Source organism: Hyperolius riggenbachi, chromosome 4 (genome assembly GCF_040937935.1).
Source record: "Hyperolius riggenbachi isolate aHypRig1 chromosome 4, aHypRig1.pri, whole genome shotgun sequence".
In the NCBI taxonomy this organism is placed as follows: Eukaryota; Metazoa; Chordata; class Amphibia; order Anura; family Hyperoliidae; genus Hyperolius; species Hyperolius riggenbachi.
In genome coordinates this window covers 436,416,794-436,434,471 of record NC_090649.1, presented here as the reverse complement: position 1 = coordinate 436,434,471, position 17,678 = coordinate 436,416,794, and the positions used below count along the sequence as shown (strand labels likewise).

The 17,678-nt window shown below is 43.9% G+C and overlaps 1 protein-coding gene across 15 annotated transcripts in view; it reads right to left on the bottom strand.

Annotated features, from left to right (window-relative positions):
- PLCB4 (phospholipase C beta 4) overlaps positions 1-17,678 on the bottom strand; it is a 459,946-nt gene that overhangs the window by 13,976 nt on the left and 428,292 nt on the right. For 14 of the 15 annotated variants that reach the window (XM_068232509.1, XM_068232508.1, XM_068232514.1 and 11 more), the window contains 3 exons: positions 6,741-6,916; positions 5,927-6,028; positions 2,025-2,082 (listed from right to left, as the gene is read on the bottom strand). In XM_068232509.1, the coding sequence (XP_068088610.1) occupies positions 2,025-2,082; positions 5,927-6,028; positions 6,741-6,916 (336 nt within the window). Of the gene's footprint in view, positions 1-2,024; positions 2,083-5,926; positions 6,029-6,740; positions 6,917-17,678 lie in introns of those variants that run through there. The other variant, XM_068232525.1, reaches the window with a different exon arrangement.

Genomic DNA, 17,678 nt, shown 5'->3' with positions numbered 1-17,678 from the left:
TGTACTCTGTTATTTCGCTGTTAGAAATGTCAGTGAAGAGATATCGTCGGAGCAGAATACTGACAGGCTCTGGTGGTTGTCATGGAAACATGAGCTGAAACATTACTCTTCACTCTACATCTATTCTTGTTCTTCATCAACAATTCACAGCACAATTTCCTGTGTTGTTACATTCTGTAAAACATTCAGGGTTACTACATATCGATCGGAGGGATGGAGGAGGACATATGTCTGAGAAAGCATCGGGAAAGGGAATGTAACCATTGTATAGATAATGGAGCAATGCTCAATCTCACCTAAACCTAAAATTGGGGAGAAAAAAAATCACACAAAAAACCCCAAAACAAAACAACACAGTGAGGTTAGCTTGTGAGCCATTTAGTCTTATTTCACAGGAGCCATACTGCTAGAACCACACAGCACCGACACATTTATAGCCGGAATACAGTGACATTGGCATAGGCGAGAGGGACACACAAACACCACACTACACTGCCTACTATAGAAAATGGCAGTGGTAAACAATGCAGGGCAATGGTGGTCAAGTAAACGTTAGCCTTAGTGTGTGTAGTTTCACTTTTAGCAACCCCCCCCCCCCCCCACACACACAATGTTTCTATTGTGGCCCCCATCTTCTGTTTGAGGTTGCCCCACAGATGCTCATTAGGGTTTAGATCTGGAGACATGCTTGGATAGTTTAGCGACTTTACCCTCAGTTTCTTTAGCAAGGCAGTGGTCGTCTTGGAGGTGTGTTAGGGGTTGTTGTCATTACTGTCCTACGACTTGGTGTCCGTAGGGAGGGGATCATCCTCTGCTTTAGTATGTCACAGTACATGGAGGCATTCAAGGTCCCTCAATGAATTGTAGATTCACAGTTCCTGCAACTCTTATGCAGTCCCAAGTCATGACATTCCTACCACCATGCTTGACTGTAGGCAATACACACTTGTTTTTAAACACCTCACCTGGTTGCCGCCACACACATTTGACACCATCTGAACCATCAGACCACAGGGCATGGTTCTTGAAATCCATGTCCTTAGTCTGCTTGTCTTCAGCAAACTGTTTACAGACTTTCTTGTGCATCATCTTTAAAAAGGCTTCCTTCTGGGATGCAACCATGCAGACCAATTTGATGCAATGTGCGGCATATGCACAGACAGGCTTGCCCCTCCCCCCCCCTTCAACCTCTACAGCAATGCTGTCAGCACTCATGCGTCTATTTGCAAAAGACAACCTCTGGACATGATGCTGAACACGTGCACTCAACATCTTTGGTCGACCATGGCAAGGCCTGTCTTGATTGGAACTTGTCCTGTTAAATTGCTATAAGGTCTTGCTAGTTTCAAGTGGTTGGAGGTTTGTCAAAGCCTAGGCTAAGAGTGGGTAAACCTTACCATATCGTGCCGCATTTCTCTTCCTCCTTGCAGAGTTGCGAACAGTGAGTTAGGATAGGTTTAACTGACGCTGACATCTACTGATGGCGGGTCACCTGACAACACTATAACCATTGAGATCCCGACTGGAAAGTGCAATTAGGTGAGTTAATTTACCAGTGCTTACTACACTATATAGGGCTCTCAGTGTCCCTCTTTTGTTTCTTACCCTTCATTGTTTTCAAAGCTAGGCCTGTGGACCATAAACTGCAAGGACGTATCCCGTTCAGAAGTGCTCTGTCCATCTTCACAGGTGTGGGCTGCAGTCTGGTGTGTGACAATCACAGACTGCTGGTGGCACTGTTCTGCCCACCTATGCATTTCACCACCTCCCTGGACACTTAAATGAGCCCACTCCTACAAGTGATTTCTGATAAACATCACTTTCCCCCATAAATGGCTGTTCTGTAAATAAGATACTTGAGAACAAACAAGAGTGTACTGAAGCTTTAGACCTGCCTATGGATCTGGATCTGTGTGTGGTGTAGGAGGCCTGGCAGGCCTGCAAGATGGCTCATGCGATAAATAAGGGCACAGCATGAAATCTACATGCACGAGAGAATGAGACAGTGACTCATAGCTACTTACTCTTTTCCTCTCTTCCAAGAATTTCTTTGTGTTGCTGCTGTTCAGTTCTCTCACTCGCCTATGAGAGATGAAAAGAGCATAAATTCCCTCATAGCTCGATGAGCACCATGACAATAATAATAATATTAACATTCCATCTGTAAATATTACCATTCCAGATATAAAATGGCATTGCTCACATATACTGTAAAAAACAGTGAATGCTGCAGATCTTGTGCTACATCAAAAATTCATATACATATGCTATTGTAGTGATTCCTGCTGTTTGGTCCATGGGCACCAAGGTGGTCTGTCCCCCCCGCACCGGTGGCCACCCCCTCCCCTTGCCACTGTAAATCAATACAAATATCTGGCCGTGACAAGGATGTGGAGAATCAAGCATACAGCTGTAAGAATTGGACTGTTTAAAATCCATTCTTAGAGCACGTTTCAGACAAAATAATTCACTTCCTGTTTAACGAACCTTAGGCGGAAATAAAGTTTAAATCTCCTGAAAAGCATCCTTTCAGCCTCAAAGGGAAGTGATATATGGTGAGGGGGTGGAGTCAAGGGGTATATTGTCTTTGACCATGGGCTGTGGGGGGGCTTTTGCTGGAATCTGCGGGGGTGAGAAGTGGCTTCTTGGATCTGCTGGGGGGGGGGGGGGGGGCTGTGGTAAGATGTAAATGGGTCTGTGTTATGTGGGCTGTAAGGAGAAGATTTAGTGGGAAGCTGCACTAATGTTATATATTAATGTATACATTGTGGGCATTGTTTCCTAAGCTTTATGTGTTCATATGGTTGGATTTCACTGTACATGCTGTTTTCTGTAGTTCATCAGTATCTGTACCTGTATCGCAAATACCACTTGCAATATAAACTTTATTTATACTGTTGTTGATGTGTATTTCTTTGCCAAAAGATCACCTAGAACTTACGAGAAATCGGTATTGTTGTCTTTATTAATATCCCATTGTTGATGCAATATTTTCAGCAATATCCGATTTCTTACATAAATCCACCCCCTCACCATACATCACTTCCCTTTGAGGCTGAAAGGATGCTTTTCAGGAGATTTAAACTTTATCTCCGCCTAAGGTCAGTTAAACAGGAAGTGAATTATTTTGTCTGAAACGTGCTCTAAGAATGTATTTTAAACAGTCCAATTCTTACACAGCCTATTTTAAAGGATACATCTGGCATTTAAAAAAAACAAAAAGGTTTTACTTAGTTGGGTCTTCCTCCAGCCTCTGTATGCCAATGTGTCCCTTGCCACAGCTCTGCTCTCAGGCAGGGTACCAGGGTGCCCTCCATAGCAGCTGCCAACCCAGACAAGTCGGCGGCCTCTATTATGCAAGTATGAGTGCGTGGCCGCGCCACACTCTCATATCCGGGAGCAGTGTGACAGCGGCTGCAATGAAGGGACCCCGGTAGACTGCTTGAGAGTCGAGCTGTGGCAAGGGACACATAAGCTTCCAGGGGCTAAAGGAAGCCCCCAGGTAAGTAAACCGTTTTTTTTTTGTTTATTTTTCAAATGCCAGATGTATTCTTTAAAGAAATGTGTAGAGCATTGACTAGTGGCATAGCTACAGAACAGTGGGCCCTGATGCAAATGTAGCATTGCACCCCCCACCAAAGCCAAAGCTGTAAGGATAATAACTGAATGATGCAGTCCACCAAAAATGTACTGTAACAGAGTGAGAGATGAGTGACCAGAGGAAGAGGAATGGTTTGTTAATCATTACCACTATTCAATCACATACAGAGGTCATCATTACCACTACAGAATGAATAGAAAGCTAATGCAATGGGATGGAGGAGGGCCCCATGTGGACTCCTCAGGGCCTCAAGGTCCTGGTGCCGTTGCAACCTCAAATTTCATCTATGGTCTAAAGCAGGGGTTCCAAACCTTTTCAGTCAAGGGCCAGATCAACTTCAGACTGGTGAGGGGCCGGAACATACATAAAATGATGGTGAAAAACATTTACATTAAATCTAGGTATTGATTCCCCCCAATCATGCCCAGAGGAGACCTCCTAGCAGCAGCCATTCAGTCATGTGGCGCCCGAAGAACGTCTTTGTGCACCAGACAGTGAAGCATACCCAGGTGGACAACCAGCCATCCAGTTGGACAGCAATGTCACCTGATGCAGAATTGGATTGGCAGCCAGCGAATGACTGCTCACTGGCTTCTACATTATGTAGATGGGTTGTGCCAGCACTGCTATTCTATATGCGGGCCGCCGATACTTAAAGGTGCAATGGGCCACATCTATAACATTTTGTGTTTGGGGGGGCCAGTGAAAAAGCCTCGGCAGGCCGCAATTGGCCTGCGGGCCATAGTTTGAGGACCACTGGTCTAAAGCATGAAACCAAATAAAATTAACAGCTAACACCATATGTTTTTCAAGAAATTGGAAGGGTGAAGACTCAAGCTTTTTACCTCATTAAGCTGATTCTCAGGGATTTATTTATTTTCAAAAGCACTTAGTGAATGGCAGTTGCTCTGTCCAACTGCCAAAAAACTGTGTAGTGAGCAGGGAGGCTGGCCAGCATCATTGTTTAACCACTTGCCGACCGCACGCTTATACCGTGCGTCGGCAAAGTGGCAGCTGCAGGACCAGCGACGCAGTACTGCGTCGCCAGCTGCAGGCTGATTAATCAGGAAGCAGCCGCTCCTGCGAGCGGCTGCTTCCTGTCAAATCACGGCGGGGGGCTCCGTGAATAGCCTGCGGGCCGCCGATGGCGGCTCGCAAGCTAAATGTAAACACAAGCGGAAATAATCCGCTTTGTTTACATTTGTACGGCGCTGCTGCGCAGCAGCGCCGTAAGGCAGATCGGCGATCCCCGGCCAATCAGCGGCCGGGGATCGCCGCCATGTGACAGGGGACGTCCTGTCACTGGCTGCACAGGACGGATAGCGTCCTGTGCAGCCCAGATCTCCCGGGGGAGAAGGTAGGAGAGGGAGGGGGGAGAATGTCGCCGCGGAGGGGGGCTTTGAGGTGCCCCCCCCCGCAAAATGCCTGCAAGTAGGAGCGATCAGACCCCCCCTGCACATCATCCCCATAGGGGGGAAAAAAGGGGGGCGATCTGATCGCTCTGTGTGGCCGCGGATCTGTGCTGGGGGCTGCAGAGCCCACCCAGCACAGATCCAAACAAACAGCGCTGGTCCTTAAGGGGGGGTAAAGGGTGGGTCCTCAAGTGGTTAAATCCTTTTTAGGGAAAATCTTAATAAAGAATAAAAGTCATGCTGAGAATCCCGTATGAAGAGATGGACAAAATCTATCACTTGTGTCAGATTTCTACTACCTACTGTAAGTGACAGCAACATAGGAGAAAAGTAATTTATGGCTCAATTTACTCTGAAAAGAACGTACTTCTTATTTGTTTCTGTTTGCACATATTTTACAATTTTTCGCCATAGTGCCCCTTTAAGAACAAAACAATCCTGCTTTTAGGGCTGGTGCACACCGAGCGGCTTTTTCCGCGTTTTCAGATCCTCTTGCGGCTGCGGATCTGCTTGGTCAATGTATCTCAATGGGGTGGTGCACACCAGAGCGGCAGGCGTTTTGCAGAAACGAAAAATGCCTGGGTGAGGCATTTTTTGGATTTCGGATGCGTTTCTGCCTCAATGTTAAGTATAGGAAAAACGCAAACCGCTCTGAAAAACGCCTGTTCAGAGCGGTTTTGCAGGCGTTTTTGTTACAGAAGCTGTTCAGTAACAGCTTTACTGTAACAATATATGAAATCTACTATACTGAAAACCGCAGCAGCAATCCGCAAAACGCTAGCAAAACGCCTCATAAAAATAAAAAAAAGCGTTTAAAAATCTGCTAGCGTTTTGCGGATCTGCTAGCGGGTTTTGGTGTGCACCAGCCCTCATTGTGCTAAGTTGATTAACAGCTATTTCCAAAACTCCTTACCTTTCCCGCTCAGCCTTATTCTTGATCGATTTATCCTGGCTTATGGCTTTGCTGTTCTCCATTGAGATTTTGGCCTGGTTTGCCCTCATCTCCTTGCTTTCTCTGTTAATTAAATTAAATTTTGTTTGGTAAATTACATTACACTGAAACTAAAAACAAACAAACTGATAATTGAAAAAACAAATTATTTCAAAGAAAATTCCTCGTTCATTATAAATTTACTATAAATATGTATTGCTGTTGCTGGTGTCAAACGTGCCCATATATGAGAACTCCTTCACTATTTCCTGTCCAGAAAGGAAGTTGGGTAAATCTCTCAAAGACTACAAGAGACAGGAAAACGTAATACTTATTTTTTTAATAGAGTAAGATTTCATGACAACTTGTTATTGCGGTCCTTCATTTTCCAGCAGGGACGGATTTATAGTTTGTATGCCCCTAGGTCCAAAATGTCGGGGCATTTCCTTCATGTGCAGAAGTGCCCCTCCCATTTCATGAGCTCTGTTGGGCACCTGTTTCCCTTTTTCTTGTGTTGCTCCCCATTTTCAGCCGCCCTTTCATATGTAGTAACCCCTCTTTCATGGTCAGTTGCCCCCTTGGGCTGCATGCGCCCAAGGCCCAGGCCTGTGTGGTCTTTTCAGAAATCCAACCCTGACTACCAGCTTTCCTTATTAAGCCACAAAACTCCAGGGAGGTCCCCAGGGCAAATTATCTCCCCAGTGGAAATACAGACAGCAATAATATGCACTCATCCTATCATTCTTGCATGCTTGACATTTGTCTGCTGGTGTGTTTATAGATTTTTGTCGCTCACCTCTCATGGGAGAGCTTCAGCTGCTGTGTCTGTTGTTCTTGGACGGTTATTAGGAGTTTTTTCAGGAGGTCGCATTGTTGACTTAAATGGAGGTCCCGGAGTTCCTGCTCTTCAGCGCCGTGCGTGCTAATTAAATCTGACCATTCTTTTGTATGCTGAGCCACAATGTCTTTTACCTAGCAGGAGAGAAATGCACTGCCCGGTTAATCATAGACAGCCATTATTAAAACCATAGCAGAACTTTGCAGCCAACGTTTTGGATGCAGAAGGCCTGATTGAATTCCCAAGTACATGTTTATACTAGTTCAACGTGCACTTGTTTTCAGTGGTGAAACTACTGGGGTAGCAGCACCTGCAGCTACAGGGCGGAGGTGGAGACCAGGGTTCCAATACAAGGGCCCCCAGTCTTTGCCACACTTGCTATGGAAGGGAGGGAGGGAATTGTGGTTGTCAGGCTTATTATTTGGTAACTAGTAGACTGGCATAAAGGCTGTAGGAGTCACAAAGTGGGAAGGAAGGGGGGGGGGCATGATTATTACTTATGGCTGCTTTTATTTAATAGCACAAATAATGGGTACCTATCACCATACTCCCATTCTGTCTGACCCCGTTGGCACATAAAGTTCCACTACAGAGCACTGATATCTCCATGAATGTGTCAATGTACAGCACATAAGTCCCCCCAAAAAAAGAAAAAACACTTAAAGAGGCCCTGTAGTGGCATATAGTAGAATGTAGTAAATTATCTAGAAAACCCACTTTTATGTAAATATCCTGGTTTCGGCATCAAACACTTCATATAGCTATATATTATTGTATATTGCTATGTAGCCCCTCCCACTGGCATTTAGACTGTTTAGCTATGCAGAATTCTGCTTCCAGAACATTATGGGTGACCAGGAATCCCCTATAAAGAGATGGACTAGTCCAAAACCTGTCACTTCTGTCAGATTTCTACTACCTACTGTAAGTGACAGCAACATAGGAGAAAAGTAATGTATGGCTCATTTTACTCTGGAAAAAATGTACTTCTTATTTGTATATGTTTGCACATATTTTAAATTTTACAGTTTTTCGCTGTAGTGCCCTTTTAAGGCTTGAAGTAGCAGACCAACAAAAATCTCGGATAGACAGAAGCGACGAATGGTGAGAACAGTCAGAGTCAACCCACAGACCAGCATCAAAGACCTACAACATCATCTTGCTGCAGATTGAGTCACTGTACATTGTTCAACCATGTAGGGCACTTTACACAAGGAGATGCTGTAAGTGAGAGTGATGCAGAGGAAGCCTTTTCTCTGCCCACAGCACAAACAGAGCTGCTTGAGGTATGTTAAAGCACATTTGGCCAAGCAAGCTTCATTTTGGAATAAGGTGCTGTGGACTGATGAAACTAAAATTGAGCTATTTGGGCATAACAAGGGGTGTTATGTATGGAGAAAAAACAACACAGCATTCCAAGAAAAACGCCTGCTACTGAGAGTAAAATATGGTGGTGGTTCCATCATGCTGTGGGGCTGTGTGGCCAGTGCAGGAACTGGGAATCTTGTCAAAGTTGAGGGAAGCATGGATTCAACTCAGTATCAGAAGATTCTGGGGAGCAATGTCCAGGAATCAGTGACAAAGCTGAAGCTGTGCCAGGGCTGGATCTTTCCACAAGACAACGACCCTAAACACTGCTCAAAATCCACTAAGGCATTCATGCAGAGGAACAAGTACAACGTTCTGGAATGGCCATCTCAGTCCCCAGACCTGAATATAATTGAAAATCTGTGGTGTGGGTTAAAGAGAGCTGTCCATGTTTGGAAGCCATCAAACCTGAATGAACTAGAGATGTTTTGTAAAGAGTAATGGTCCAAAATACCTTCAACCAGAATCCAGACTCTCATTGGAACCTACAGGAAGCATTCAGAGGCTGTCATTTCTGCAAAAGGAGGATCTACTAAATATTGATTTCATTTCTTTTTTGTGGTGCCCAAATTTATGCACTTGACTAATTTTGTTTAAACAATTATTGCACACTTTCTGTAAATCCAATAAACTTCATTTCACTTCTCAAATATCACTGTGTGTGCCTCCTACTTAATATATTTATCTGACATTTTTTTTTATCGTAACAACCAACGATTTATACAGGAAAATCATGACCATTAACAAGGTTGCCCAAATTTTCGCATCCCACTGAATATTGCCAGTTTTCATTCTACTGGGTAATTATCCAAAAAAGTTAATTTTGAAATGTTTCTTCCAGCAGGGAAGGGATTAAGGGTATGTGGTAGGTTAGGCAAGGAAATTGTTTAAGATTTCAGTTAAGGTTAGGCACAGGAAATGGGGAGAGTTATGGATAAGCACATTCCAGGGGAGAGTTTACTATTACTATGCTCTGGTCCTGTAGGACCCCTAAAACCGGATATTGATAGACATTTACACTACAGATGCCTAGTGTCCAATCGACTAGTTAACCAGACACGGGGCACCTACGTTATATGAAAAACATACAGTCTACTCCCATCACACATCCTGCTCGCTAGTCTGATTACCACTTTGTGTTTCTCTTTCATATCTTTGCTTCCTTTCTATGGTCCCCCCTCAATTATTTTACCACTCCCACCCTTTGCTGACTACCAAGCTCACTTTTACTGTGTGATCCCACTCCATATTGTCCTGCTACCATTACTGTGTTCTCCCTATGAACCTGCTGCCAGCCTACCCATCCCAACTTTCTGTTCCCCCTCCTCAGTCTCCTGCTATAGTTCTCCTACATTCTGGTCCTCTACAGCTTGAAGCCATGTCCTACCCATCCTACGTAACTAACCCTAGATAGTGTCCTCTTCTCACCTGTCTAACCATGCTCTCTGTGTGTTCCATGTCATTCTGTTTATGTATCCGAACTACATGCACTGCCTGTCCTTTACCTCCTGTCCTATCTGCACAATATATCTCAACACCTCCCCACTCAGCCATCCAACCACCTCCACTGTGACATCCCTTCTCGCAACAGCCAGCAATTGGGTGGGATAACCCAACCACCCAACCTGTAAATCATTCTTAATCAGACTGGATGACAGTCATTTAGAGTTTTTTTTGTTTTTTATTTAAAGGGAACCAGAGATGAACGTTTCACACAAAATAAACATATCAGTTGATAGCTTGTAAAGAATAAATGCTCTACCTGATAATTTCGCCGCTCTGGTGTGCCTTTTTTAGTGTTTTTTATCCATTATTGCTCCAGGAAGAATCAAATATGGGCGCCGGCTCATATCCCTTCTCCTTCCAGGTTAAGAGTTGTTCTGGATGTGCTGTCTAGGCTATATGAGACTATGCTGCTATCTAGGCTATATGAGACTATGCTGCTATCTAGGCTAAATGCAGCCTTTCATCTATGTGCTTTCATATTGGTATGATGTACAGCTGCCTGTAGGAAGTGTCTCTTATGGGAATGAAACTGCAGTCATCAGGGGCAGCGCGGTGGCGTAGTGGTTAGCTCTCTCGCCTTGCAGCGCTGGGTCCCTGGTTCGAATCCCGGCCAGGGCACTATCTGCAAAGAGTTTGTATGTTCTCTCCGTGTCTGCGTGGGTTTCCTCTGGGCACTCCGGTTTCCTCCCACATTCCAAAAACATATGGATAAGTTAATTGGCTCCCCCTAAAATTGGCCCTAGACTACAGTACTTACACTACATAATATAGACATATGGCAATGGTAGGGATTAGATTGTGAGCTCCTTTGAGGGACAGTTAGTGACAAGATATATATATACATTGTACAGCGCTGCGTAATATGTCAGCGCTATATAAATACTAAATAATAATAATAATCATCAGTATCTATGCAGAGTGCACACAGAGCACACAGGGATCATATTGCAGCCACAGAGCTTCTCTCTAAGCAGGAGCAGCCCCTCCCATGTCATCAGAGCTCTCAGTATGTAAAGTAGGAAATCTAAGCCAGGAGGGGGAAGGCTTGGGCTTGAAAAGACTCCACAGAAGAGTGACTCAGCTATAATGATTCCAGGTCAAACCTAGACTGAGCCAGTCGGGGATTCTTATCACAGCTACTAATAGACTAATTAAGCAAATAAGAATGAAACTAAAAGCAGGGTAGGTGTTTACTGTCATGTTCCCACTGATAAATGTAATAAAATACATGAGGGTGCTTCGTCTCTGGTTCTCTTTAAACATATTACTTTTAGCAGATCCACCAGCAGGTTTGTCTAACACATTTTGGTAGCAGAAAAGAGACTTGCTTTACTGCTGTAGTAAAGTAGTCTTATCTCAATGTATAGAAGCTTGTCCATAGACTGCTCGTTCATCAAGCTGAACATTTTGCATTCTTTGTAGCACTGCGATTACAGAATTGATAGCACCACTCTGACTACATCCATGTTTTGTGATTTGTATGATTTTCTATGAAATCATTTATTATTTACCGATGCTGAATTCCCAAACGCCCACAGATGTGCAGCCCACACCGCCATCCTACCTACCACAGCTGGAGAGCGATTGTTTGGATTGATGCAAATTGCTAAAAACGCTCACCGGCACAGATATTTAGAACTTGTCGGGGAATCATTCTGACTAATGCTTCCTATTGCTTTGGTCACTGTTTTGACTCACTGTAAGCTTCCATAATGATTTGCATTTCTACAGCTGCAAAATGATTGCAAAACAATCACGGCATGAATGGCTCACTCTAATCACCGTGATGCTTTTGTTTCAAAACAAATTTATCAAACTCAGAATCTTTTTCTAGTACGTGAAGCGGACATGAGCAATCTCTGGCATTGCACAGAGTGGAGATGTAACTGGATTTCTGCTGAAAGTGCTGATTAGAATCCTTCCTACCTGTGACCAGGAGGAAAACAGTCCACACTATTACTTATAAAAGTATCTGAAGTGACAGGGGGAGACATATGCATATACCGTATACAGTCAGAGTTATGCACAGAACTAGGCTGTGTTCCTCTTTTTTATCAGTCTTAGAATCCGGGGCTGTAAACGATACTTTCTCTTTAGTGGGACTGTAGCCTGTAGAGTGAAGGTGTGTGCAGACAATTACTTACAATGGCTGGGATCAGGACTTGATCCCTCAAGTGACAGCTCGGGGCTGAGTTCTGTACACATCTGTTACTATATGGTTTCCTAGGGACACTTTTTGTTGCTATGGAAGGACAACTTACTTGACAACACCTGTGACAAATTTCAGAATGTAAATAAGGATAAGGAAAGTTTTAACACTAGGCAACACAATCTAAATCCTACCTAATAATTTCCCTGAGTATCTGTGCCCGTGTCGATCGAATACGCATGTGCAGGGCTAAGGCTGTGGCTGGCAGGGGTTGTGGGAGAACGTCGTGGGTGCGAGCTGAGAGGCATAGTTCTCTAGCGCCACTTCTGTAATGGGCTAAATGCGTGCATGAAAAAATGGCGCCATGAAAAAAGGGCCAGGCTAGATAACAAAATGGAGCCGGTGGATAACAAAATCTGATATTGATAAACATCGTTGTCAAGCTTGGTTAACAATAAATACTGTTGTAAGAACAGACGGGAAAAAATAACGAAAAGTTATTAACGTTAAAAATCGTTACGTAATTCAAAAATACAGCTTAACCCAACCCTACTCCCACACAGAACCCTCCCCTGGTGGTGCCTAACCCTAAACCCCCTGTGGTGCCTAACCCTAAACACCCCCTGGTGGTGCCTAACCCTAACCACCCCCTCAGTGAGGCCTAAAACTAACTGCCGGCCGGGTGGTGCATAACCCTAACCACTCCCCCTGGTGGTGCCTAACCCTAACCACTCCCTCTGCAGAAACACCCTTTTACACATAGAAACGATAATATCTTTAATAACGTAAAATCTGTACATATAAATGAAATATGACAAAAACTATAATGTTGCAAGCTTCTAAAACGATAACATATTTCAAAAACTGTAATGTTCTAATGTTGTTAACGATATTTATTGTGGCACCCCTTTTCTGCTTTTTTTTCCTTATTAAGAATAATTGCATTAGAGTCTATGGTGGCGCCCTTTTCATCCACCCTCAGCCGGCGCCCTTTTTTCCTGCTACCGGCTAAATTACTAGTAATTTATAAATGACTACTGTAAAATAAGCAGTTTTTTTATTACCTATACTCACGTATAAGCCTAATTTTTAGCACAAAATATGTGCTGAAAAGTTACCCTCTCAGCTTTTATGCGAGTCAGTGGAGCAGAAGAGATGGTGGAGCAGGTTTTGTTACTGGCAGAGGAGCATAAGTATTGTGCACTAGTGATCCTGCTCTTGCCAGCTGGCTTCCTGCTGTGTCCGTGCCCCACTTCCACTGCAACATGGTGTTCAGAGTGTGTTGCATAAGACAACCTGTGTCCCCAGACCCTCTTCAATGATTGGGGATTCTTCCTGTGTGGCAATTGCTGTGTCTCATATTTATGACGCCATCTAGTGGCATCTTGAGACAGCTGTATCATCCTTGGGGTACATCTGGCTATGAGGGGGTGAACTGGCTTTTACTGGGGGTACATCTGGCTACAGTGTCGGACTAGGAGGTGGAAAAACTGAGGAAATCCACCTGCTGGCCAAGCAGTAGAAACTGCGTTATCACTTCCAATAGAAACCTGCAGCAAGTCTTCACTGTGAGCAGCAACACCTGATTACTGCTGCTTGGCCAGCAAGTGGATTTCCTCAGCTTTTTCAGCTCCCAGTCTGACACTGTCTGGCTACTGTAGAGCAGGCTATACTGGGGAGGGGGCTTATATGCAAGACAAACACTTTTTCCAGTTTTTTTACAGAAAAGTTGGTACCTCGACTTATACGCGGGTCAGCTTATATGCAAGTATATACGGTACATTATTTCAACCACAGTTCCTCTTTAAAGTAAACCAGAGATGAAAGGGTGTAAATGTTTTATGCATACCTGGGGCTTCCACTAGCCCTCTCCACGCAGATCACTCCCTCACTACCGTCGGGACGTACTGCGCCTGCACTTTACTTCGTCGCAGAACGCTCCCAGCTGCGGGAGTGCGATGGAGGGCATGCGGGGGTGTCCTGCGCCAAATGACCCTGACTGGCCAAAGATAATGGAGCAACTACTGGAGCATCCAGGACGGTGGAGGATGGTCGCGAGGGAGTGATCTGCATGGAGGGGGAAAGAGGAAGCCCCAGGCATGTATAAAACTTTACAACCTTTCGTCTCAGGTACAATTTAAATACTAACCAAACCGAGTTGCTAGCCAGAAACCACCATCAGCTTGTGTGGGATATGCTGGTCCCCACTTGGGTGTATTTATTTCTATTTGTTTCTGGTTGCATTCACAAAAAATCCCAGACAGAGCCAAATATTGCTTGTGACAACCCTTGCGAAAGAGACGTTCAGATCTCTTGATATATTTATTGCTATTAAGGCACATTATTTAACCTGATGAAGTGTAATTATGGCCCAGGAAAGGCTCTGTCATTGGGCAATAAATAGTGCTGAACCATTCTGGTTTATCATCCTCATAAGTAAGTACCGTAATCTCTTACCTGTTTTTAATTATCTTTCTGGGTGCTTTCTCTTCCCTTATTGTTCTGCCCTCTAATGGCCAGAGGGAGAACACAGAGCCAATATACAAAAATGTGGCTGCTGCTGCTGAAAACCCAAGACTATTATTGGGGACTAGAAGGCTGAGGAGGACCATTTTATGCGCACTTTACTAAACATTTATCCCTGAGACTTGAATAAAATACTGAACCCTGTCTTCTCAGAAATGTAGTTATCCTAATCACTTTCCATGACTTACATATATCAACCATATAAGTTAATTAGGAAGATCGCACAGTCCCACTCATGACTCCTACACTCTGTCTGCTCCGTGTTCCCTGCTAACAACCCGGACTACAGCAGTAGGTCTCTCTGTCAATAACTCTGCGAGCCAAGTTTCCACTACTTCATTATTTCATGTAGGAAGACATTGTTCAGTAAACACTTACAGTATAGGGGATATCATAGATAAGTTACCCCATAAAGTCCTCGCTTAACCCACTCTGCTGCCTGTACCAGCCTCTGGCAACTCAGTGCAGGAGAATGTGAGTCCCGGGATATTGGGTCCAACTGAGCCTATCAGTAGGGAGCTTTGTGGATACTAATTTCTGTGTGTACCAACTAACCTGGCTCTCCAGGCAACCATGTCTGTATACAAAAGGCAAGCTATAAGGCATTACGTTGAAAAGACTGCTACTCTTTCTGCTATGTCTGTATGAAAAAAATGGTAAAAAACACTGGTAGAGGCGCCCTTGATGATAAAATGATGCCTCAAAATGCGCTCACATTCGTGACCAAAAGTTCTACAGGTACTTGTAGTGACCTGAGGTAGCGGGCTAAGACCTGTGAAATGCGTAGTCTACTGTGCATAAATAAAAAAACAAACAAACATTACCTTTTCCATTAACTCATTCTGAGAAGGTAAGAAATTACGCTTCTCATATACAACATCTAATAGTAGCATATCATTAAGTGCGCCTCCACCAGTGTTTTTTTGTATAACCCATACCCCATAGGGTTTTTTTAGTTACGAGGAACTTAAGTGCTCAAAACTAATGCAGGAGAGCGACCGACCAGCATCTGCACCAACAGACCTGGGACATCGAGTGGGGATGGTTATATTCCTGCAGGCTCAGACGGTGGTTGAAAGTTCTGCAGCCCACCCTTGTGAGTATAATATTTATACACATCTGCTTACATCACTTTGTCTAATAATACTGCACATTGGGCACCTGGTCTCTCTCATTCACAGAGACTTGGATGTTACAGGTAACCATCAAAACTTTTTCAACAATGTCTATATGAAGGCTTTACTGTTCATTTCTTCCACAATGTCAAAGAACATCTTGCAGCAACAATAGTAGCTAACCTGTGGTGAAGAAATCTGATAATCATGTTACTCAACTCCCCAGTAAGGCTGTCCCCTGCCTCTGTTGCTCCTCCTCTGTGTTCCCATATCCACCTTTTCCAATCCAGTGGTGAAGTCTACAGCCATTGCTTCTCCTTCCAGAAATGTCAGTACCTCCTGCTTCTTCTGGCCTCTGATCTGGTAAGCACATAGCAGCTCTGCCAATCACAGTCACCCTTGCACTTCACGACTGAGCTGAGTACCACAACAGGTGGGACTACTGGCTATCCTGGAAGAGGGCACTGTGAAGTCTTCACACCAGTAACAGCAGCACCAGCTGACAAAGGACATGGCAATGAAAGAAGAGAAGCAGTAGGGCGAAGAGGTGGCCCTCTTGGAGAGGTCAGTATTACATTGTCTCCTCACAGGTTACTTTTAGATGGTGTCCTGAGTTCCACTTTTAGTATTAAGTCAACAGACATGAGTATCCAAAATTGTGCCTGTAGTGGCAGGAAGGACCAGTCAAAAGTTCAAATGAAAATCAAACTACATATTAGCAGAAACCAGCTCCTGTCATCTCCAACTCAAAAACTAATTTCACATCCAACCTTTTCTCACCCAGGGCACTACTAAAATTCTAGTGCATATTATTTTAATATCTCATTTGGACTATTGTAATATACTACTTTGTGGCCTATCAACTAACAGACTGGTATTCCGCCAAACTGAACTCGGTTGCTCAACTCATTTTTCTTTCTTCTAGCTCTTCCATTGTTCCTCCTCTCTGTCAAGCTCTTTGTTGGTTCCCAATGAACCAGAAGATCCACTTCAAACTCTTAACCCTAACCTACAAAGCTCTCCACAATCTCTCTCGCCTGTACATCTCATTAGTTTCCAGATCTCACCCCAACTGCACTTCAGATCTGCACACGGCCTTCTTCTGTTGTCTAGAATCACCTCCTTGGTGCATTCACTTATACAACATTCCTTGTGTGCTTCACCCCTCCTCTTGAATTCCCTTCCAAAACACATTTGTCATGCTCCAACCTTTAAAAACTTTTAGCACCCCCTCAAAACTCACTTTTTCAGACAAGCATACATTCTAATTTAGCCCATTCCCCTTCAAACTCAGGCCAAGTTGTGTTCTTTACTAAATATAACAACACACTGCCTCTAGATACACTTAATATTTATTACCTCTCCTCAATACTGTACCTGTGCCTAAAAAGCCAAAGAGACAAGTCAGGTTGAATATGGAGTAGTTGCCCTGACATCAGTGATCATGTAAATTCATGAAAATCTCAAACATACTTACCTCAAAATCCATTACAAAACCCCTGCTGAACACTAAGCAGTTTCCCTACAGGTCTACCATGCCTGCTTACAATGCTGTGAATATGGGCCTTCACTACACCATGCAGCACCTGGACTCCCTAGGGACCTATTCTGGAGCTTTGCGGACTTCAGCTCTGCTACTAATACTTACTACTATAATTTCACCATTGTTACACAGAAAGCTGGCTGTACCTGACCCTTTCTGAATCAGGATATATGACTTCCTGACTAACAGGGGACAGCAGGGAAAAATGGGAATGCAAATCTCAGATCCTCTGATACTTCACACAACAGTCTGGAGGGTTTTGTACTCATCCCCACTCATTTTTAATGACTGCACTTCAACAGACCTATCTGCAAAGGGTTTAACCCGATAGCAACTTCAATAGAGGAATATCCTTTGAGATAAGTGCACTGCTTTTGACCTCAGGTGGCAGAACTGGCTGTAAATATCTTGGAATGCTTTGATCTCTCTCTACTAACAGAAAATATATAAACTGAAAGCAGAAGTCCTCTGTTATTGCCCCCCTAGTGACAAGTGACCATAAATTCACATTACAGCCGTACTAATTAGAAGCAGGGAAATGTAACAAATAAGAAATAAAAAAATGTGCTAAAATAAATTGGACTGGAGCACATGCAAGCGTCTAAATAATTTGGCTGCTCAAGGGTTAATAGATGGCATAGCAATAGTTGGAGTCATGCAATGTGGTGACCAAACTGACAGGTCTGTAG